General features: G+C 40.5%; 1 protein-coding gene across 5 annotated transcripts in view; it reads right to left on the reverse strand.

Annotated features, from left to right (window-relative positions):
- Positions 1 to 4,415: 4,415 nt before the first annotated feature.
- arap1 (ArfGAP with RhoGAP domain, ankyrin repeat and PH domain 1) overlaps positions 4,416 to 23,621 on the reverse strand; it is a 62,430-nt gene continuing 43,224 nt past the window's right edge. For 3 of the 5 annotated variants that reach the window (XM_084951371.1, XM_084951372.1, XM_084951375.1), the window contains 13 exons: positions 22,989 to 23,201; positions 20,491 to 20,596; positions 20,240 to 20,387; positions 19,915 to 19,986; positions 18,963 to 19,046; positions 18,713 to 18,830; positions 17,925 to 18,038; positions 17,688 to 17,827; positions 17,512 to 17,594; positions 16,859 to 16,918; positions 9,408 to 9,471; positions 8,937 to 9,095; positions 4,416 to 6,317 (listed from right to left, as the gene is read on the reverse strand). In XM_084951371.1, coding sequence (XP_084807497.1) covers positions 6,285 to 6,317; positions 8,937 to 9,095; positions 9,408 to 9,471; positions 16,859 to 16,918; positions 17,512 to 17,594; positions 17,688 to 17,827; positions 17,925 to 18,038; positions 18,713 to 18,830; positions 18,963 to 19,046; positions 19,915 to 19,986; positions 20,240 to 20,387; positions 20,491 to 20,596; positions 22,989 to 23,201 — 1,394 coding nt within the window. In that variant the 3' untranslated portion in view covers positions 4,416 to 6,284. Of the gene's footprint in view, positions 6,318 to 7,439; positions 7,478 to 8,936; positions 9,096 to 9,407; positions 9,472 to 16,858; positions 16,919 to 17,511; positions 17,595 to 17,687; positions 17,828 to 17,924; positions 18,039 to 18,712; positions 18,831 to 18,962; positions 19,047 to 19,914; positions 19,987 to 20,239; positions 20,388 to 20,490; positions 20,597 to 22,988; positions 23,202 to 23,621 lie in introns of all 5 variants that reach the window. The other 2 variants (XM_084951374.1, XM_084951373.1) reach the window with 2 other exon arrangements.

The following is a 23,621-nucleotide window of genomic DNA, read 5'->3' on the forward strand; positions in this document are numbered from 1 at the left end:
TTTTTCAGTCTGGTGGAGGCGACTGGAGACAAGGTGTTAATGAAATGTATGAAAGGAAACTGTTGCATCCAGCTGAGAGATACTCCATGAGGCACTGCAGACCATTGAGCACACGAGTTTACTCCAACTCCATTTTCATTTGCAGCCGGCAGGAGGAAAACAGCGCACACGCACACACACGGGAGCTAAAAACATCAAGTGAAGGTTTAAAGTGAGATGGGAGAACTGCACATATTACTTTGTCTTTATGTCAGAAGTAGGAAATAACAGCGCGTACCACCTCGTGCTTTATGGCTATACTTTATGTTTTCCTTTAGAGTACATACATTTTTATACCAATGTAAATGGTAATTTAAAGCAACGTGACTGGGTCTCAAACAGAGAAGTGTAACTGGAGACTGCACTGGAGCTATTATAAGACTTTCAGGTAAGAAACTCTAGGGTTTTTATTTTTCACACATAGGCCTCTTTTGATTAAACCAAAGTCAGTCCTATTAATGTGTTTTCACACTTGGTTGATCTCAGCCTTCTTCTCTGCTGGGTTTCCTTCTGACAGTCAAAAAGTGCTGACAAATTGTTCAAAGTTTGTTTTGAGGTCTCGCTGAAAATTCACTTTACTGTATTCGACCTGGTCAGTGCAAAAAACAAGAGGGAAAAACACAGAAAGGAACAAAAAACAATGAATGACAGCAGTGTAGATACTGACCTTACACACCATGAGGCCATAGTTTGTCAGTGTTCATCAGATATAGACAATAAAAGATCAGAAAACATTTCCTGGTCTGATAAGAAGGTAAAAAACATGAAAGTGTGGGTCCATCCATTCATGTGTCAACAGATCAGGCTAGTGCGTTCAGGCCAAAGGTGTCTGGGATATTTTCTTGGCACACTTTGGGCCCCTTGTACCAACTAAGCATAATTTTACCCAACAGCCCATTAACTGTTGGTGACCACATCCATAACTTTATGACCACAGACTCACGTAACAAAGCTCAAATCATCATCAAACTGGTTTCGTGAACATTATAATGAGTTTACTGTTCTCAGATGGTCTCCATAGTCTCAATCCAATAGATTCACATCATGGATGAGCAGCTGACAAATCTGCAGCAGCAATCTGATGCTGTCATGTCAACATGGACCAGAATCTCTGAGGAATGTTTCCGGCACCTTGTTGAAGAGTTAAGGAGGTTCTGAAGGCAAAAGCACAAGCAAGGGGTACCTAATAAAGTGTCAGCTGAGTGATGGATTGTTCACATATCCGTTTTATCATGTAGTCCACATGTAACCTTACTGATGCTTTGTGTTTATGTCTGTTTATTCTATGACATGATGCAGGCTGTAAATCAGTCTGACCTTAGCCTGCGATGCATATGGTTCGTATTGTTGTGTCACTGACTCAGACCCACACAGGGACTTTTTGTTGCATGTTTATCAGTGTGGTTGTTTTTTTGGTTTTGGTTTTTTTTTCAACCTGTCGATTTCTGTTTACTTGTCATCGCAGCTATTGAAGGTTCCCTTAACTAGAAATCTTGTTGCAATATTATTAAAACTGGAGTAACTTCTAATAGAGTCTCATAGTTCAATCCAAATCAGAATTATGCATCTGGCCTCTGACCTAAAGAATATGATCAGCGATTTCCTGCGTTACTTATTTGATCCATTCGGCTCTTATCTAAATATAATTTGCCCCATTCTTTCTCATCTCCGTGGCTGCTGTTATCTCTTCACCGTGGCAAGTTAAGCCACAATTTAGATCATTAAAACCACGGCAGAGTTGTAACAGTGGTTGTTAAATGACTGTCTTTAGAGGTGATATTACACGTGACTCAGTCAAATTTTCCTCATAAATCCAAATCCAGTTCTGAGTGGATGGCGGATTTTCTTTTCTCAGGAGGTTGCCGTTCTTCCCCTCTCACCTGTGCACATTTCTTCACACCTCTTCAGTCTCCCTGACAGCTGCTTATATTAATGTGTGCTACTGAACTTCAGCACTAACAAGAGGAGACATGCTGCTTCAGAAAGACACGAGCACGGCCTGCTGATAACAAGTATAGCAAAAATAAATAAATCATTTTTATGGTTGCAGTGCAGCGGAGATCGACGGCTTTAACGCCATCAGGTCTTGCTGGACTGTTCTCTTGACAACAAAGCAGAAGAATCAGTATTTTTGAGGCTGAAATGATTTCTGTGTGGAAGCACAAAGATCAAACAATATGAGCTGATTTATTATGTCCACAAAACTCATCTTAAGCGGTAAAGTTTCACAGGGGTAAACAGCCGGCTCTGGCACAGCGAGTGAATGAGTGAGAGCAGGGGGCCGTGTAATTACCAGAATCTGCGCTGATGCAGCGTGCAGCCAAACACTGCAGGTGACTGCACAGAAAGTGAAATGAAGGACACAAGGAATGACAAATAAATTGTAGGTTAAAATTGAAGGCGGACCACAGATAGCTTGATTATATAATTAATGGCTGACTATCGTGCTGGTTGCTTCTGAAGGGGACAGAAAAAAGAAAATCAAGTGAAACATTTACTCTTCTGTGCAAGACCTGATCTCAGCCCAGCAGAGCATGCTTTTCAGTTACTAAAGACAAAACTAAAGAAAAAGACCCACAAACACCAACTGATGGAGGCTGCAGAACATCTGAAGGCAAGAAATATATTATTACTGTAGATGTTCATGAATGTTTAAGCCTCGGAAAATGTGAGACCGTGTGTTAAAATGGCTGTAATTCCTAAATAGCTCATGTAAACCTTTTGTTAAAATCCTGAAATTAGAGATCAAAATCTGCGCTTCAACCACGTTTTGATTGTATGAGTGAAAATCCACTGTGGTTGAATGCAGACAACCTGACTGTACGGCAGAGAATTCACATGAAACTGGGTTTTGCATTTTCATTTCTAGTCAAACTCAAACCCAGATTGCAGTTTATGGGCAAACCAATTCCACGGGTCACTTTTTGAAACACTGGGAACACGTGGAGTAAGTTCTAAATGACAATCGCAAATAATTGTGGTTAATATGGGGGGAGCGTGAAAAATCTATCAGTAATCAATGGCAAGCCAAATGCGTCAGTCGTGATTCTGCTGATCGCAATTACTGAAAATGGTGCCATCCAAAACATTACCATTCTTGATTTATGTCTGCATGGTTGTCTGAATCAGTTTTGCGCTTGGAGATATATTCTGATAAACAATCAGATAATGTACCTGTGAGAAATCTTTAATTCTGCCATTCTGTACTCGAACCCACCACTGATTGTCTTCCGATGCAGTGGAGCACGCAGTGAAAACCAATTTAGGCTCCACTCATTCACGCTGTTCTTGTTGTTGTGTGCCCTGAGTGGAAATAAAGGAAACACAGGTGGATGTCCAGATTTCTGTGGGAGGCTGTTGTCCCTTCTATTGTGCGTCAAGTGAGAATTTCACATTTTTTTTCAGAGGGGGCAGGAGGCGTAAGGCTTAGAGGCGTCTTTTTCACTGCTGAATTCAAGTCGAACTTTCACCATGACGTGTGTTTTCGCCTCAGTCCGCCAATGTAGGTAGAACTGTTCTTGATGACTCATGTGGTTAAATACAGGTCACACTGACTCACTGCACCATCTTGTGATGCAAACTGGGATTATACAAAAGTACAGGCAGGCTCTAGTTCAATTTCAGCTGATATCTATTCCACATGAAATGATGTTTTTCACATAAAGGCACAACAGCTGTTTGTTCAAACTGTAAAGCACTCATTTGTACACAAAGTACCATTATCCTTACCCTCGTTTCCCATTCGTGGTCTTTTTTTCCCCTAAACATCTGTCTCCATCCTTCTGCTTTATGCAACTGCTGTCATGACCTATATAGTAAAGGCCATGCCACTGTGCTTGCGTGTGTTCTTGCCCGCTAGGCCTCTTGTGCGTGTTTGAGAATGGTTTGCTGAAGATCTCCTGTGTGCACATCCCTCGCAGGGCTCTCCGGTGTGTCTCGAGGTACAGGGTGACCCTGATGTGTCAGATCTGTTTAAAAAGAGCGCACTGGAGTGCTGGTGGACCACTGTGACTCAGTCCCTCTCACACACGCAGGAAACTTCCTCAGGGCCCTCCCTATGATCACTGTACCCCACACACCCACACAGCTGACATTTTTCCTCAGAGCTCATCAATAGTCTTCCTTTTTATGAGTGTAGCATGACACCGTTATAAAACCTGCAGGGCTCACCAAAGTTTCTCTCCAAAGTGTATGTGCATCTGTATCCGAGCCCATGTTTTCACAGCTACCCCGTGAAGTGCTGGACTGTGTATAAAGGCACAGAAGAAGCAAGTAGATTACCATGAGGGCAAAGCAGAGCTGGAGGACATCAACCTTCTGGAAGAAAGATTTCTTCCAAGAGTAAAAGGAGTATGCATGTTCCACAGGAAACAAGCAACTAGCAGAATGTGTTTATTAGAGTTTTAGAGATGCAATAATTTGTAAAATGCACAGTAACAGAATACAAAAGGCAGGGACAAAGAAACACACTATCTATAAACAGTATCTAACAGCCTCTGTTAGACTTTTGTTTTACAACTTTGAATTGTAATGATGTAAAAAGGATGAGAGTGATCGAGATTTAAAAAAAAAAAAAATCCACATTATGTGAAACATTTAAAATAATCACCTGCATATTTTTAACCCATCAATACTTCAGCTAAGTGTTCCAGAAATCACATAAAAGGGATTATTTTTGTGCAACACAGGTGTGAGTGACTATTTATGTTAGATCACACCTGAACCTGAAAGCTACAACTTATACACAGGCTACCTTTAAACCTGAAAACTAAAATCTGACGATCAGCGCCAAGAACCTTTGGAAAAGTAAGTACACCCACTCTAAATGAACGTTGTAAAACAATAAACAACTAAGTACAGAGTGAATACTTTGTATACAACGTGCTATTACACAGTTGAGTCTTCAGGACTCCTGCTGAGGTCAGAGGGCAGTTAATGGCACACTACTGTAAATACATATTCTTCACAGGAACTCAACTTCAAGGTGTTTACACATGTTGATGAAGATCATCACCAACTCAGGTTGAGAAAACACAGCATCACAGCGTCCTCTGCTGTCAAAATAAATAAATCTTTACATTACGGGAATCCCACAGGTGAGAACATTAAAAGGAAGCGACGACGAGGAATTGCTCAGCGAAGCTGGTAAGGCAACTGTTGACAGATTAATTCTTTACATTAAATATATACAAGGTTGGATTCATGTAGAAGGAATGACGGAGCATCGTAAAGCACTTCGTTTCTTGTACCTACAGATTTTTCAGCACCACTTTTGTGCTCCTTACTATAAAAAACGCGATTCCACGAAGATTCTAAGCTGTGCATAAAGAAGATATTGAAAAAGCGACTAACACATAATCTAAAACTTTATAAATACTGCTGGTTAATGCGCTGTATTCTGTAGCTCAGGATTTTTAAAAAAAATCATCTACAAAGAGGATGCAGTGCCTGTGAGGATGGGAAGAAAAGATGAAGGAAAGAGAAAAAAAAATGCCTTTTTTCAGCACAAGATTCTCCTTGCTTTACTCCCTGAAGGTCTTCATATCTTCATATCCCCATGTAAACGCACTCTATGCACAGTGCTGCACATATGCACAAAAGTGGCAAAAAGCACAAAAAAAACCTCAGACTAAGGTTTTCCACAGCACCCCCCAATGTCCCGTGGACTAACATCATCCATCACCTGTCATTTTTCAGTCCAGTTTGGTCCCCTTGGAACAAACTCCAGAGAGAAAATCAGGTCACAGTGTCCTCTGATATCAACGTCACAAAAGCTACAATTACTTAATTTAAACTGCACACTGATCTGATGATTTGTTGAGCAAAGAGTACAGAAAGTTTAAAAATATGACTCGGCTGCAAAATGAATGTCAAGCTTTTGATGTCTAAAACAAAAACCTGCACACCACGCTGTGCTGGTGCCCAGGATTACTGGTCTTTTGTGTGTCCCCCCCAAAAAAAAATATATATAAAGAAATAAAGGTTTGTCTCTTATGAGTCCAGTGGAAACATTAGGTGCAAATCAGGTTGGAATCGATTCTGGCCTCTTCAGGGAAACTGTGGTCCGACAAACGGTTTCTCTTCATTCACTTCATCTGTGCACGGAAAGCGGTGTGATCCTGTTGTCTGCTGCATTCTTTTCATTCCAGCACGTGTTCAAAGGAGGTGCAAGGCCGTTATCCGCATACATTATAAGTGTTTTTCTCAGTGTCTGCCACTCGGGAATGATGAAGTCACTGGAATGTCTAGGGGACATCCGATGAGGCCGATGATCCAACCTTGAAAGAAAACATTCAGACAGTCAGCCTTTCATCAAAATAAAAGAAAACAAATATCACAAGCAGATCTTCTCATTCATAAACATCTGGTAAGACTTGTAGCTTCACTTAGTGAAACTAACTTTCAGTGTTCTCCCCAAACCTAAAATTAGTTTGACAACATTTTTAAAAGTCCCCCAGGAGGTCAAGCTTAAAATTCTCATTCAGACCATGGATGTCTCGGAGCCATGGCAACCAGATATGAGGCTGCTCATGAGATGCGGACTCAATAAGCTCCGGTCAAGAGTACATATAAACACGGACATGCAGCCTGACAGATGAACCGAGGGATCGGCTTAAACTGAGAGACTTTAACTTTCACTCACACTTTATGATGTCTCGATTTTCAGTCAGAAAAGTCCAAATATAAGAAACAGAAGCATGCTGTATCTCAGAAACTTGGCACAGAAAATACTCATAAGTAACTTAAACAATGATGTGTTATCAAAATTATAAATTCCACAGCTCAAAGCCGAGCCTGATTTAAATTTGGCCGCTCTTCCCTTCAAGATCGTCTCCTTATACGAGTTCAACCACCAGACTGACCAGACTTTACACAAGCTATAATATATATATCATAACATATATATATATATATATATATGCTATAACATTATGCTGATTATGCTATAATATCTGACATTATAGCATAATCAAACCACCTAGCAATGGACTACATCTTTAGGCCCATCTTTAGGAGTTTGCACCTATCACATCATATTAAAGCACTTTAGCTTTAATAAGGTGTGATAGGTGTCATCTACTTTATCTCCACAAAAACTGAATTATGCATGACAAACTATGACAAACACCATCACATTGCCTAGCAACCTAAATTGACAACTGACGGTAATGTAGCATCCCATGCACTAATAAAAATATTCAGAATACTTTGAGTACTGAGAGACTCGAGCACAAACAACAACAAGTGAGGTTGATCAAATGCACAGAGACTATTGAATGCACAGGAGACACACAGTTCAGGGTGACCAAAATTAATATGCTACTAAAACAGAATTTGTGTGTGATAAAAAACAAAACAAAAAAACCCCCAAAAAACTCATGTGTATAAAATGGTCCTACCTTCCTTACTGAGACCATTATCGAAAATCTTTAAGGAACTGAAAGATAAGCATATTTTTGATGAACAACAAAGCAGACAAAAATGTATTAACCTGAATTCAAATAGTGCCAAATCACAACAACAGTTGCCCCAAGGCGCTTTATATTGTCAGGTATAGACCCTACAATAATACAAATGGAAAAACTGTGTAGAAAGGGTTAAATGACTGCCAGAAAAGCCCATTTTACAGACAAACAGACACACACACAAACAAACACACACACACTGACACACAATCTGTGTACCAGATTTACTCTTTCACTTCACATCGAAAATTGGACATATCGACATGCAGTGAATCTCTTCTCAACTACTAACACACTCGCACTCTCTCTCTCATCCTCTGTGGTCCTATCACCACAGCAATCACGCCTCTTCTCACACTCCAACATCATGTCGATACACTGAACAGGCAGGAATCAATAGAAAATATGCGGCAGGCCACAACACAGCAACCCTGAAATCAGGCTATTGCCGGTGGAAGTTACAGCAGGCTGAGATGAATTTTTATGTGCTGCTGCAATCTGCAGCAAAAATATTGAGCGGTTTGTGATAACAAGAAAAGAGCAGGAGGAGACAACTGCATCATCAGATTGTCAACGTTCTGTTCTGCACCGATGACTGAGCACAGGGCGGAGGGGTTTAGGATGGCTGCATGAACACAATATTGATGCTGCTAAGCAGGTCTGGTTCAGTGTCAGAGAGCTTAAAAATATAGTCCGGCGAACTAAGGTGATGTTTGTTCATGCCAAGAATAAAATTCTGTGAGCCGATAAGACACCAGTGCTGTGAAAGTATAGTTTCCCTGCAAGCGTGAGCTCTCTCTGAATGTGTTATTGTTTGTGTATTTAGTGCTCTGAAGCAGGCTTTGGCAGAGCTTCACCAGGATAAGTCTGGCTCAATCAAAAAACAAAAAACAAAAAAATAATCGTCTAAGCCTCTGCACACAGTCTGGATTCTTAAAACATTTTTTTGTTTTGGTTGAACACAAATCATTTATCATCTTCGCAGCTCGTGAAACCACATGCCATTGCATTTCATAATATATTTAATTGATTAGTTTAATATTTTAAGAACCCAGATCCTGCAACGATCGTTAAATCACAGACAAATCATGAAACAGAGATTATTGATCCTGCACAGGTGAATCCCTCAAACTTCACTGAAGGGTTAACAAAGAGAAAAATTGAGCATGAGAAGTTCTGCCTCAGGAGACTGAAGCAGAACGCTTGATTTCATGCACAATCCGATGTATTCTATTCTGAATAGAAATCAGACTAGCAAAGTGCAAAATTGGTATAGGATGTGCGCAAATTTGCACTGCTCTTTGATTCGGCTCATGGTTGAGGGGTCTGGACCACCTGCGCAGCATGAAAGTCTCTGATTAACCGGGCAGCTTTGCAGTGAGCTGCCTGGTTCGTCCTAGATTACTCCCAGTGATTGGTAGATTGACTCACAGCAAGCTGGTCTTGGCTGAAAGCTGCAACGCTGTTCCGCATCTCATTCTCACTGCCACGCAGCGGTATCAGTGACACGTTACCATGACGTGTGTCTGGCAACTCACGACTCACACGCTTGTGCTGGAGTCCATCCTGAGGCCACACGTTACCGTCGTACTTTACCAAGGAGGAGAAACGGAGAGGAGAGAAGACAGACATATTACGATACTACAATATAATACAATACTACTGTGAGGAAACTATTTAAATCATTTAACATGGTCCTGGTGAGGATTACTGATTTCAGTAGTGCTGTTTTATTTACTTTCTTTATTACAGTTTCTAAAACTTCTGCATCGCTGCTTGGTTTTTACAAGAAATTCACAGTTTTCACAAATAACAACAAAAGAAATAAAACAAATCATAACACATTTAAATGATTTATTACAAATTTTCTGCCTCTCAGCAGGTGTTCAGGGAGGGACATACCTGAATACTGAGAAATGTAGCATACCACTCCCTCATTTCTGACTGGGTCTCACAGCAGAGATACCTGCAAATAAATAGAGGCAGATAAGTGAAGCAGACAGTGCGATAAAAATCAAATTGTGGGCTGAGTGTGTGTGTGTGTGTGTGTGTGTGTGTGTGTGTGTGTGTGTGTGTGTGTGTGTGTGTGTGTGTGTGTGTGTGTGTGTGTGTGTGTGTGTGGGGTCTTGGGAGACAAGCAAACAGTGAGGCAGAGATGAATTCGAGGACCAGGGGAAATTTGGAAGAAAAAAAAAAGAACAAGAACAAAGGGAGGTAGTGAAAACTGTTAACTGAAATTGACATGTTCTCTCCTATGACACCTGACAGTGATGCCACAAGCGTAAACAGTGAGCACGACTACTAATTTAAACTTCCGCCCAAAACAAACACTGATTATAACCTTCAGCATCCAGCGTGTGTGCCTGTGTGTGCGTGCCTGTGTCCCTGAAAAGTGCGAATTCGTGCCTCTATAGTGTCTGCATGCATGTACGTGCAAATTTCATGCCATTCAGGTTGCCGTCACATAGCCCTCTGAGTCATCAGTCATGCTGCTGTGCTGAATAAACAGGCTGTATTTATACGATTATTACTGTTATGAGCACAAATTTAGACTCCAACAATTATTCGAGTGAAGTCCTCTGAGACACAGCAAAACACTGATGCAAAGAGACTTTAAAAACAAAACAGCAATGCAGCATGCAACTGACACAAAATTAGGTGCAGTCATAGAATTTGACAGAATACCCACCACCACACACATACACACCCACCTAGCTCCTCCCTCTCCCTAGTTCACTTCATAATGCCTAACAGAGCTCATTAGTGTTTGCTGGCATTCAAAAGGAGACAGCCTCTCTATTCCAGTGCACATACAGGGAGTGCAGAATTATTAGGCAAATGAGTATTTTGTCCACACCATCCTCTGCATGCATGTTGTCTTACTCCAAGCTGTATAGGCTTGAAAGCCTACTACCAATTAAGCATATTAGGTGATGTGCATCTCTGTAATGAGAAGGGGTGTGGTCTAATGACATCAACACCGTATATCAGGTGTGCATAATTATTAGGCAACGTCCTTTCCTTTGGCAAAATGGGTCAAAAGAAGGACTTGACAGGCTCAGAAAAGTCAAAAATAGTGAGATATCTTGCAGAGGGATGCAGCAATCTCAAAATTGCAAAGCTTCTGAAGCGTGATCATCGAACAATCAAGCGTTTCATTCAAAATAGTCAACAGGGTCGCAAGAAGCGTGTGGAAAAACCAAGGCGCAAAATAACTGCCCATGAACTGAGAAAAGTCAAGCGTGCAGCTGCCAAGATGCCACTTGCCACCAGTTTGGCCATATTTCAGAGCTGCAACATCACTGGAGTGCCCAAAAGCACACGGTGTGCAATACTCAGAGACATGGCCAAGGTAAGAAAGGCTGAAAGACGACCACCACTGAACAAGACACACAAGCTGAAACGTCAAGACTGGGCCAAGAAATATCTCAAGACTGATTTTTCTAAGGTTTTATGGACTGATGAAATGAGAGTGAGTCTTGATGGGCCAGATGGATGGGCCCGTGGCTGGATTGGTAAAGGGCAGAGAGCTCCAGTCCGACTCAGACGCCAGCAAGGTGGAGGTGGAGTACTGGTTTGGGCTGGTATCATCAAAGATGAGCTTGTGGGGCCTTTTCGGGTTGAGGATGGAGTCAAGCTCAACTCCCAGTCCTACTGCCAGTTTCTGGAAGACACCTTCTTCAAGCAGTGGTACAGGAAGAAGTCTGCATCCTTCAAGAAAAACATGATTTTCATGCAGGACAATGCTCCATCACACGCGTCCCAGTACTCCACAGCGTGGCTGGCAAGAAAGGGTATAAAAGAAGAAAAACTAATGACATGACCTCCTTGTTCACCTGATCTGAACCCCATTGAGAACCTGTGGTCCATCATCAAATGTGAGATTTACAAGGAGGGAAAACAGTACACCTCTCTGAACAGTGTCTGGGAGGCTGTGGTTGCTGCTGCACGCAATGTTGATGGTGAACAGATCAAAACACTGACAGAATCCATGGATGGCAGGCTTTTGAGTGTCCTTGCAAAGAAAGGTGGCTATATTGGTCGCTGATTTGTTTTTGTTTTGTTTTTGAATGTCAGAAATGTATATTTGTGAATGTGGAGATGTTATATTGGTTTCATAGGTAAAAATAAATCATTGAAATGGGTATATATTTGTTTTTTGTTAAGTTTCCTAATAATTATGCACAGTAATAGTCACCTGCACACACAGATATCCCCCTAAAATAGCTAAAACTACAAACAAACTAAAAACTACTTCCAAAAACATTCAGCTTTGATATTAATGAGTTTTGTGGGTTCATTGAGAACATGGTTGTTGTTCAATAATAAAATTATTCCTCAAAAATACAACTTGCCTAATAATTCTGCACTCCCTGTACATGCAGCACAGTATCTCCTACATGTGACTTTTTCGTTTTTTCTTGCAATTAACTGCCCGCCATTATCAGCGTCAAAAGACTGAAAGCTGCTCATCTATGATTATGGATTACCAAAAAGCCACAGAATAAAATTTACATAATATTCCTAAAATTTATTAGCACCCTTATAAGCTTAAGCACGAGGAGTGCTGAGAAAATAGTGCTGCAAGAAAAAAAAAGAAAAAAAAAAGGGAAAATTAATGTGCTAAGAGTTTTGAGAACATTAAGGGACATTTAGTGCAGATATATTAAAAAAAGATTGGGGTGATACAGTCACACGGGCGCCTCCTCATCTAGCTCTTTTGATTATTATTTTTTCCACTTTCTTATCCCTCTCCACTCAAAGTTGTCTTTTAACTGCATTAAATTCAACATTTCTTACTCAGTATACAGTATCTCCCCTTCAGCATGACTCTTTGCCCCTCTACCTTCCACCTCTTTCTGCATCTTCCTTGCTGCCTCTCATGTCTGCTTGTTGCTGCAAGGGACATGGCGATGGAGGCCGACCAAGAAATTATACTACCTACAGCATGACGGGAGCAGCTGTCCCATTACAACTACGAAGATGACTACAGATGCTAACAATGCATACCCAGTGTAACATGTACACACAGTCACGCGCGCGCGTGCACACACACACACACACACACACACACGGAGGGTGAATACCTGAACAGGCCTAGCTTAGAACAGAGTCCTGTTTATAGGTGTATTCATGTGTGTTCACCCCCTAGGTGGAGTCAACCTTTTATATGCCTCCTTCTCGAGACTCTCATGCAGGGATCTGACCCGTTTTCTCTGACCCGTTTTCTCAGCCTACAGAAAATCTAGCAGCTTTCTCCAAAGTTGTTGTGTTTATATCCGTATCACCATGCTGCCATAAAGTTAAAAAAAAAATTATAAATAAAATGACCAGTGTTGGGACTAACGCGTTATTAAGTAACGCGTTACAGTAACTACGTTATTATTGTGGTAACGAGCACGGTAACTAGTTATTATGCCAAAACCAGGAACGCGTTACTCGTTACTGGGATTCAAATAGGCTCGTTATTCGTTACTTCGTGTGGTGGCTATCGCGGAGCTTCCACAGATTCAATAACATTAGCAAGTGGCGGAGGCCAGCAGGTGGATGAAGGAAAAGGGGGCCAAGAGGAGAGACCCGAAGCAGCCGCCGGTCCGAGTATCAGGTGAAGTGAACTTCAGGTAAGAAGTTATGACCTGCAGTGTATCTGAGTCACATATAAATCAAGTTTAGGTGGAGTTTATTTTCGTTATGCTGACTTTTTCGTACTGCGTACTAGCTAGCATGACGGAGTTTCTATACAGCTGGGTGGGTGCTATGTTACTGATGTTGAACTTTATTTTGTTCATAGGTTAATTATTAGAGTTGCCAACTGTCCCGTAAAAAACAGAATCGTCTCGTATTCAGAGAAAATATTACGGGTTTCGTATTGAGGTGAAAAGGAACATTTTGTCCCGGACTTCAGCTACAATGAAAAAGACACAAAGCTGGATTTATTCTGTGTTTACGCTGCACAGCTGCCTCTTCTCCTCTCATTCTCTCCCCTCCCTCTCCTGTTTCTACTTCAATCATGAAACTGATCAATGATCAGCTGATCGGCTTTTCTCTCTTGTTTATTTATCGCCTACTTTGCGCCAGAAAGAGGAAACCAGCGGGTGTCGCGCACGTTTAAGCTTGATCAGCTGTTGTTAGAATTTATTTAATATTACTTTCTACTATCAGCTGATGTTTGCTGGAGCCACAGCTGTAAAGCTGCTGGTCATGATGTCGGTTTGGATATGTGGTGAGAGGGAAACATGAAGATGAAACCAGGAGATGTCCTTACTGAATCATCAGAGCTGAACAGGTGATGGAGAAACAGGTTTACCTTTTAGGTGACATGAATGAGTTGAAGGGAAGTTATGAACTGTTTCTGAGAGACAAATAACACCAGGATCCTTTTTTTTTTACTTAGCTGACAGCTGGTAACTGTGCTGGGGCGGGTCTAGCAAAGTGTTGCCAGGGGGGCAGGTAGGGCATTAACAGGGAGAGGTGGGCACAAGGAAATACTTTTCTTTCTTATTCTTATTTAAAATGTCTTGCTTTTAAAAAAATAATTATCTGAGTCTTACAACAAACGATTGATAGATTAATGCATATATACCATCAGAACAGTGTACATCACTGTCACAACAGCGTTTGTTTTCATTCAAAGGCTTTATGATTTTTCCTATAATGGTGGGCCGGTCTCTAGTCAAATTCCCCGGGACGATTTTTTTTTTTTTTGTCCCAGTCCAGCCCTGTAAGCAGCTCATCTGCAGTCTGGTGTTCCCTACATCTTCCTATTCAGAAGGCAGAATTTCCGAGTTCTGAGTACAATCGAAAGCACCACGACTGCAGTTTTTGTGTTGGATGTAAAAAGCAGGCTAGAATCATGGCGGCGGTCAACGACGGTCCAGGCGTGGGATTTCTCTCATGGAAGTGTGCACATTATTTTTTTCCTTTCTATTGGTAGGTGGCACAGTGCACTTGTGGCAAGTAAGCAAGCTAGAAGACTGGCAGTCTGGCTGGGTATCCAGTTATGGAAGCAACACATTAACAAGAGAATTCTGAGTAAAACCAAAGTTACTTTCCCTAGTAACTAGTTACTCTGAAAGTAACGAGTAACTTGAAGTAACTGAGTTACTTTTGATAGTTACATTACTAGTTACTTCTAAGTTACTAATTTAAAGTAATTTACCCAACACTGAAAATGACACACAGGAAGAGCAAAGGCTGAGCTCCTGCAAACACTATATTAGTGCTGCAATCTAATATAATGACAGACTTTAGTTATATTTCATGTATTGAAACAAATGTTTACAAATTCAACTGTTTAAACTATAAATAAAAGCACAAGTAGAGCAGGGCGATATGACCAAAAATATTTATCACGATATACATTTGAAAATTTGCGATAACGATATAACTGACGATATAATTGACACTAGACAAAATACTTTACAACTCCACAACTTTATTAGTGCAAAAAAAACAAAAAACAAAACATCAATGTATTTTCACTTAAACAAGCAGCTGTTTTAAATGCATTAAAGTTATATAAAAAATTAACAGTGCAAATGCAAATTCCTTGCTGACAGTTTAACCAAAAGGCATTTCCAGTGGAAATTGGACGACATATCCTCAGCATAACCATGTATAATATCCACAAAACTTAAAAAGAGGCTATACACACAATATGGTAATATTATGTTGAAGCACAGTACGTATCACTACGTGAGGCTCCTCCCTACGGTAGCCGTGATGCTCCGAAAATCCATCAAGCGGTGCGGGTTCATAGCTTAGCAAAGTCGTACTGAAACATTTGACAGATTTTCGAGCGCCGTGTACCACATAAAATCGTTTCGAGGTCAGTAAACACAACCAGAGTTCATATATAAGGCACACGGGATTATAAGGGGACCTGTCGATTTTCAGAAAAATCAAAGGATTGATTTTAAGTGTGCCGTATTTTCCAAACAACACGGTAATAACGACGGTCCGCTAGCACGCTCTACCAAAAATAGAGCTTTGTTGTGTATCTGACGGAGCCAAACCAGTTCCACACCACTGAAGTTGCAGCATTTTTACAAACCAATTCTGGTTCATCCGTTTCATTTAACGATCCACTTTCGCTTTTCTCATTCTGCGTGGCTGCCATGTGTGTATGTAAACAAAGGCACTGCGCATGCGCGTTTTACCCATATTCTATCGCAATATTTCATTTTCCTATCGTTGCCCAACATTACACCGGTATTACCGTGAACGGTATGATATAGCCCAGCCCTAAGCACAATGCAAATCTCATGAACTTGGATTTATTCACAATAGAACAATGAAACCTGAAATTGAAATTGACGCCAGCAACACGTCTCTAAAAATTTGAGATGCCAACTTCTGTGAGAGAAATCTATTCCCATTCTCGTCTGATATCAGATATATATAGCTGCTAAACCTCACGGCTTACTTACTCCACCTTAATGTTTTCTGCAGGCAGACCAGTTCAGCACCTGGACTCTTCGACAGCAAAGCCATGCTGTTGTAATAGATGCAGCATGCAGTTTAGTATCATCTTGCTGAAATATGCAAGGCATTCCCTGAAAGGCTTTCTGGATGGGAGCATGTGATAAACTAAAACCTCTGTACATCTTTCATCATTAATTGTGTCTTTCCAGATGTGCCAGCTGCCAGTTCTATGTATGTATGTATGTATGTATGTATGTATGTATGTATGTATGCATGCATGCACCATCAGACATGAGCACGGAGGTCCCTCTCCGCTTTAATCTAGAGACTGCAGTGTCCATGTTTTGCACAATGCCAATCATTCTGACAACAGAACAGTTTTTCACTTTGTCTCAGTCCATTCACATCTTCACGTGTGTCTGGTTCTTTGCACGATAGCGCTTTAACCTGCATTCGTGAACCGCACGATGAGCTGTGCTCACAGATAATGATTTCTGGAAGTCTTCCTGAGCCCAAGCAAGCAGCTTACAGGCATTTACAGGCATGAGTTTTGACCTTGTCCCTTACACACAGAGATTTCTGCAGATTTCCTAAATCTTCTGAAGTTATTATGGGCCATAGATTATGTAGATGATGGGATATTCACAGGCTTTTCATTTTTAGATTGAGGAACATTTTTCTGAAATTGTTGCACAATTTGTAGACAGTTTTTTGCATAATGGAGAATCTCTGCCTAAGATGCTCTTTTTATACCCGATCATGTTACTGACCTGTTGCAAATCAAGCCAATTAGCGGAAAAAAATGCTCCTGCGGCTGTTTGTTTTCGGTATTACTTATTTTTCCAGCCAATAAACCAACATTGCTGGTGACGTAATCAGAGCCTGAAAGTTGTGTATTATAAAAAAGAGAGCACTGAATAAGTACTCACCACTGCTGTCTCTCGGGCTTCTCTTGTTTCTTGCTCTCATACAGAACTGTCAGTCCCCAACTAAAAATAAACAAAAAATCACTTTAACACCAATCCAGCTTCTTAGGATTCACAGTGTCAGCCTGCCCCCTAGTGGTCACTCTGCTTACATGGCCCAAACAGCTACTTCAGATAAAGAAACTGTAGAGTTCGTAAATTAATAATTCAACTTTAGTCATTAATTATCCCTTTAAGCATGAGCCGAGCTGCAGAAGTTGCTCTGCGTAAACTTTTAAAGTTATGAAACAAGGAAGCTCAAGGGCATCAACCAATTTGGTTCAAGCTAACAAAACTGAGGTAATTTGAGATCAAAAAGATGCATTTTGATCAGTAGGGGTAGCACTAGCTGCTCCCGCCAACAGCAATGTAGTGCAGAGGTGTTACACTTGTATAAAGCTGGAGAATGAGTGGCCAGATATCTAATTATTCATGATCAGATAATCCCACATAATTGTTATTCCCAGTAAATACATTTTTTGTGCCCACTGAAGCGATAATTTCCATGGCCAGTCTTCCTCCTGGTGTGACAGCAGTTTCCATTTACAGCAGCCACCTGCTGCTTTGCCACTAAGCACTCATGAGAATAGCGTGACACTGGTAGCACAGGTGCTCACCATGTGGGAGGACGGAGTTTCTTCTTTATACCAAGGTAAACCTTCAAGTTTTTCACTGGCCATTCACGTTCTGGACGGTTACTCTGACAGACAGTGGGGAAAAAAGGAAAAATTAGTTAACGAGTCTATGAAGGAGCTAACAAATAAAAAGATAAAAGTATGTCTGTAGATCTTACTCTGACGTCCTTGTACATTCTGAGCGAGTTGTAATTGAGGATGAAATAACGCTCATGAAAACTGGTGAGGCCCAAACCCAAGATGCTTCGCTCCTCTCTGAATTTTATCATCCCGTGTTTGGATGCGTCCGGTTTACTGGCTGCAGGACAGAAGGCCAGATAACTGAAATTGATGCAAGCATGCCACAATGTGGCAGACCAAACGGTGCAGCAATGATTCTGTTGTTTTGTATTTACACAGGTAAAGAGTGATGGCCTCCATTGCAGCATGTTTCTTGATAAGCAGATGAGACTCTGTGCCGATGGAGTGAACGATGGGCAAGACTCGCTCCTGATAGTGCAGCGGGCGTTCTGAAAAACAGAGCAGGCAGAAAGAGAGCATGTGTGAAAACATGATGCAAACTTGGGTCATTTCTGGATGACAAAGAACTTTGCAAATCTGCATTCCTCAATAGGGTCAAAGTGTCAGACAAACATGCTGAGCGCTTGATGACATAACTGGTACAGCTTCATATTTTTGGATGCTATAAATACATCTTTCCGTACATCTCACCTTACATCCTGGAAGAATTTTGTTTTGTAAATCTACATACCAATCTGTAGTAAATGACACCGTCTGTAGCGGTAAATTCCTTCCTTCTCTTCCCATCAACAACACTATATTTCCTTCAATTTCTCATCATTACTGCTCCATTTCCTGTTTAATCTGCAGATTACTGCTACTGTCATTTTCATACTGTCACTTCCTTGTAGGGAACCAGACAGGTCACATACCAGATGCAAAACAAACTGCAGTTCGCAGCCACACTGTTGCAGGCAATTTTTTTTTTTTTTTTTTTGCATTAGTCCTAGTAAACTGTCATTTTCCAAAGCAAAATAGCCCTGTACCATATTAATGAAAAAACAGAATAATTAAGACATAGGGTTTACAAAAAACTCTACAAATTCTAAATCTGCATCGGCATAAAAAAAAATGCTGTGTTTGGCATTTGTCCTGCCTCCCTTCATCTTTTTATCAGTCTTACCCATTTCTTCCTTGCAGCAGATCTCCCAGCAGCTCCAGTAATCTTTGTCTTTAATTGGGATGTTACGCTGGTCCAGAATCTCCAGTGTGAGCTCTAATGCTGTCATAGAACCAGGAATCTGTGGGAAGAGTGGAAATATTTGTTTTCGATAAACACCAGCCTGTTCGTTACTGTGGAACTTGATGTGTGCCAGACGAAAGAACTGGGTTGTTAAATAAATAAATGTGTTATTTGGTGAATTCCAACCCACCTTCACATGTCTCTCTCCACTGGCCTTTTCCTCCAGGTACACAGTACAAATGAAGTCACCTCCTCGTTCAGAAGGAGGCTGAAGCTTATGGCACACAAGCAAACAAATGATCAGACAGAAAAACAGCGATGATAAAAAAGCGTATACACAGATAACCAAATGCAGTGTTCAAACACTTCACACAACACATTTCACTGAGATGAACTGAATAACAATAAAGGTTAATTACACAGGCAGGTGATAATTTATTATGTTAATTTCTAGTTTAAGTGTAAAGTTTGGTGGAGGGGGGATTATGGTGAGTGGTTGCTTTTCTAAGACTTGGGTTCGGCACCTTAGTTTCAGTAATGAACCCTTAACACATTCAGGATGAATTACAAACTGCAAGCCGCTTCACATCCAACATTAGCATCTGACCTCACAAATGTGATTCTGGTCAAAAATTCCCATAAACACTCTCCTGAATGTTGTGGAAAGCCTTCCTAGAAGTGTTGAAGCATCATATTAAACCCTATAGATTAAGATTGGGATGTCAATCAAGTTCGTGTGTGTGTGTGATGGCTTTTGGAAATATGATGTATCCCAGCGGGATAGAAAACTGATCCAGAAGAATTTCCTTCATTTGCTGATATGTTCTGATGATGGCTGTGGAAATGACTGTTTAATCTCACCAAAGAAATCCACCAAGTTTATTATAATTAACTAAAACTAAGCTAAAAACTGAAACTGCATGGGAAAAAATTCACACTTTTACCAAAGCTGGACTTCTGAAAAAAATTCTAAGTGACACAATTTGAAAAACTAAACTAAACTAAAAATATAGAAGAAATATTCTTAGTTTTAGTTCTGCGTTTATATTGTAATATTTTCAATGATTTTCCTAAACCTTCCCTCTGAAATATGTCAGGTTACTGAACCATTCTTTGTTTAAAGTTTATTGTATGTTGCTCACATTTTTCGGATCCCGCATTTTGTGGATAACTTCAATCACTTTTATCTGCTTGTTCAGCTGCTGCTCATCCACCTGCAAGAGAGCATAAGCAGAGTAATTCAACCACAAATAAAAATGTATCAACATTTAAAATCTGCACTGATACTTCAAAGTGCAGAATCACTGCATGCAAGGAGAACATTGTGTTGTAATCACAGTGAAGCTTGATCTTTAAGATAAAAAGATAAGACGAACACTTAGACCTCTACACCACTGAAAAGTGTTTTTAAATCCCCGATGTGTTAGCATAGAAGCATTACCACCTTTGTTATCAGTGAGCACTGACCTCAAAGATGAGTTTGTAGTGCTCAATGAGGTCTTCAATGGCGCGGCCAGCAGCATAGTCCTTCCCATCAGTCTGGAACAGTGTGGGACCGAACACGATGGCCAGATTATGGTTGTTCATCTGGTTTTCATCCGAAAAGTGCTGCACGCTGAAACACAAGCGGTAAAAAAAAAACCACACAAGTCTGTGCACAAATACATACTCAGGGAGAGGTGATAAGATGGTATCAGTCACTGTGTATCAGTTCTCACCAGTAGAGATGGTTGATAAGGGCTTGTAGTGTTGCCTTGTTGACATGAGGCAGTTTGTTCAAGAAGTGCTTGTACTGGGAGATTTTAGTACTTTCATCCTGAATGGCTGAGGAAGAGAGAAGAAGATGAGGAGAAAAGTAAAATTATTAAATAAAATTATGAACACAGAGGATATTTATAGTACAAACGGCCAGGATCAAAGAAAGAGCTGGGAGTGTAAAAAAAAAAAAAAAAGCACAGGACGAGAGCACAAAAGATCAAAACAGGGAGAAAGGCTGACGACAGGCCTGATGAAAAAGTACTGTAGACTTCTAAAACAAAGAGCATTTTTGTTTAAACTGGCATGTGTATAATAAAAATGGCCAGCAGTGTGTAGATCTTTGGTTGAAAACAATAACAAGATGATGGTACCAGACACACAGCTGCAGCATATCTTTAAACTCATTCTCTTTGCACTGTATGCTCAATTTAGCTTTAGTGTTAAAAACACTAGAATTACAATGACAAACATATCATTAAATCCCTGCAATACTAGCATTATATGCTCATTTTCAATTTGAAACTGGTACAAAAGCTTATGTGACTGGGGCAAAAAAGACTGGAAAGGTTGTGCTAAAAACTGTTTTCGGTGTAAGACTACAAATAGTAAGAGGCAGTTATGTACTGCACTCATTTCGAGATTCAGAGATTGTTGAAAAATCCCTAAACAATGACGCCCAACATCAACAAATCCAAGATAAAATACAAAAGGGTTGTGGTCCTTCCTTGTAAACTAGATTAAAGTGCAGAGGGACTAAAAGCTACAGATGAGGACAGATGAGGACCCTCCTTATGAAAGTTTAAAACTTACACAAAAAAAATTAAAAGGTTTCTGTTAAACATAGCAAGGGATTTTTAAAACACAGCTTTCCCAAACATCCTAGTTTTGTTTTGGATGTTTAGATTATTATTATTATTATTTTTATTTTTTTTTTACATTGCACACAGAAACTAAATTGTTTCACAAAAAACAAAAACTACCAGGGTCAAGGTTATTAATAATTATTTGCAAATCCTTTTTACTGGAAAACAGCCTGCTGTCATTTGCTGTAGTTGTCAACAAGACCCACACTCGTCTCCCGAGCGAGACTCTCTAAAGCTTTACACAGGCTGGTAGTTGTTCATCAGGTGCGATGTATGTTTTGAGTCACTGTTGTGTTGGAAGACAAAGTGATGACTGAGATCCAGTTTTGCTGCCAACTGTTTGAGGTTTTCTTTCAAAATCTTCACATATCCTTCACTCTTCCTTCCATTTTGACAAGATGCCCACTTCCAGACGTTATGAAGCATCTCCACAGCATAATAGTCCCACCACCATGCTTCACTGTGGGGACGGTGTTCTATGGGTTGACGCCTCTCCATTCTTTCTCCAAACATAAGTTACTGTGGCTAAAGAGCCTTTGTTTCGTCTCATCTCATCTGACAAAAGGACACACTCCCATATGCATAATGTTTCTTCAGGTTGTCCTTAGCATACTTTAGTCTGTCTTGAAGGTACGTCTTCTGCAGAAGTGGACTTTTTCTTCATCTGCAATCTCACGGTTCCTGCGCAGGTTTCTAGTGACAGTCTTCTTTGAGAGTAGGAAATCCAAGTCGACTAAGTTATTCATGAGTGTCTTGACAGTTGTTCTGTGGTCTTTGGACACATCTCTCACAGGTTTTCTTTAATGAATCTTTGAAATCTTTCACTTCCTGCCTCTGTCAGGCTTGTTGTGTGCTGTGTGTCACTTTCCTAATGATAGTTCTCACTCCAGTTCTTGGAAACACTGTGATAACGATGTATATCCATCTCTGCTTTATGAGCAGCCATAACTCTTTATCACAAGTCTAAACTGCTTTCTTGTGTTTTTGCCATGCTGCTTTCTCAAGTGACTGCTCAAACAGTCTACAAGGGTACAAAGTTTAAGTTAAAGCACATTAATTCACAGCAATGGTTCAGGTGCTGAACAAGGCTCATAAGGCTCAGGCTCATAACATGAGCATGAACATAACATGTTTTTCTCCAAAATAATTCTGTTATTGTGTGCAAACAGAAATTTGAAAATAGAATTGCTATGTTGAAATTTGCTGCCCTGTTAAAAAAGCACAGTGACATTGATTTTCGGCTAATAATTTTGTAATGTATTCACATGCTAAATGCCACAAAATGCATGTCTGTAAAGGGACCATGACCGGTCATCTGCCATACAGATGACTTCTTAATCCAGGAAGGCCTTGCTTGTTTTGGCATGGCAATACTAAACCAGCTCAGGTTTTAGAACAGCATGGCTCCAAACTGGCCTGTCAGTGTTTCTCTCAGCAGATGCAGTATCATGATATCAAAAATCAGAAAAACTAATTTGCCCCTTTTAAGGAGAGCCACAGGTGTCTGATCTATACATGTTTTACCGGATACTCAAAGCTCGTAAAATAATAAGAAACATAGGAATCATGAAGAAACAAAATCGTATGACTCTTACTTGCAGTGCTGAGCCAGGAGGGGGAGTCCTGTGTTGTGAACACTCCCTCTTTCAACTCCCTGAAAAATCGTTTGAGGGTGTTAGAGACGTCGTCCACCTGATGCTCTCCTTCCCTTAGGCAAAGGCTGCGAGCATCGTGACGAAACCTCTCGCACAGAGCTGCCACACGAGAGTTCACGCCGCTCTTGCGATAAATTCCCTCTGACACCATACCTAGAGATGGGACATTAACAAGCACACACAAAAACACACAGAGTAGAATGTTACACAAACACAGACTTAAACAGGAAGAAACAGCTCTTTCACCACTGACAAAAGAAAACAAAAGTTCCTCAAACTTAATCGTTATATTGCATCTTCCAACATTCAGAACATTTAATGCATCAAGTGTTTCGCCTCAACACTGCAATGATTGGCCTCTGAGGGCTTGGAAACATTGAGCTGACTGACATCTGAAGGCAAAGCAAAAACAACAATGAGGGGAAAAAAGAAAGAAAAGAAAAAAAAAAATCACATGAGCAGAGCAGCTAGCGGTGAAGCCAGAAGGCCAATATGTCAAACGGTGTCAACCCACAAAGACAGAAGTGTGATGCAGCTGCACTTCTCTACAATGAGTGCAGATAATTAAAACAA

The sequence above is a fragment of the Perissodus microlepis genome, chromosome 14 (genome assembly GCF_051167445.1).
Source record: "Perissodus microlepis isolate ML-2025 ecotype Zambia chromosome 14, ASM5116744v1, whole genome shotgun sequence".
Lineage (NCBI taxonomy): Eukaryota > Metazoa > Chordata > Actinopteri > Cichliformes > Cichlidae > Perissodus > Perissodus microlepis.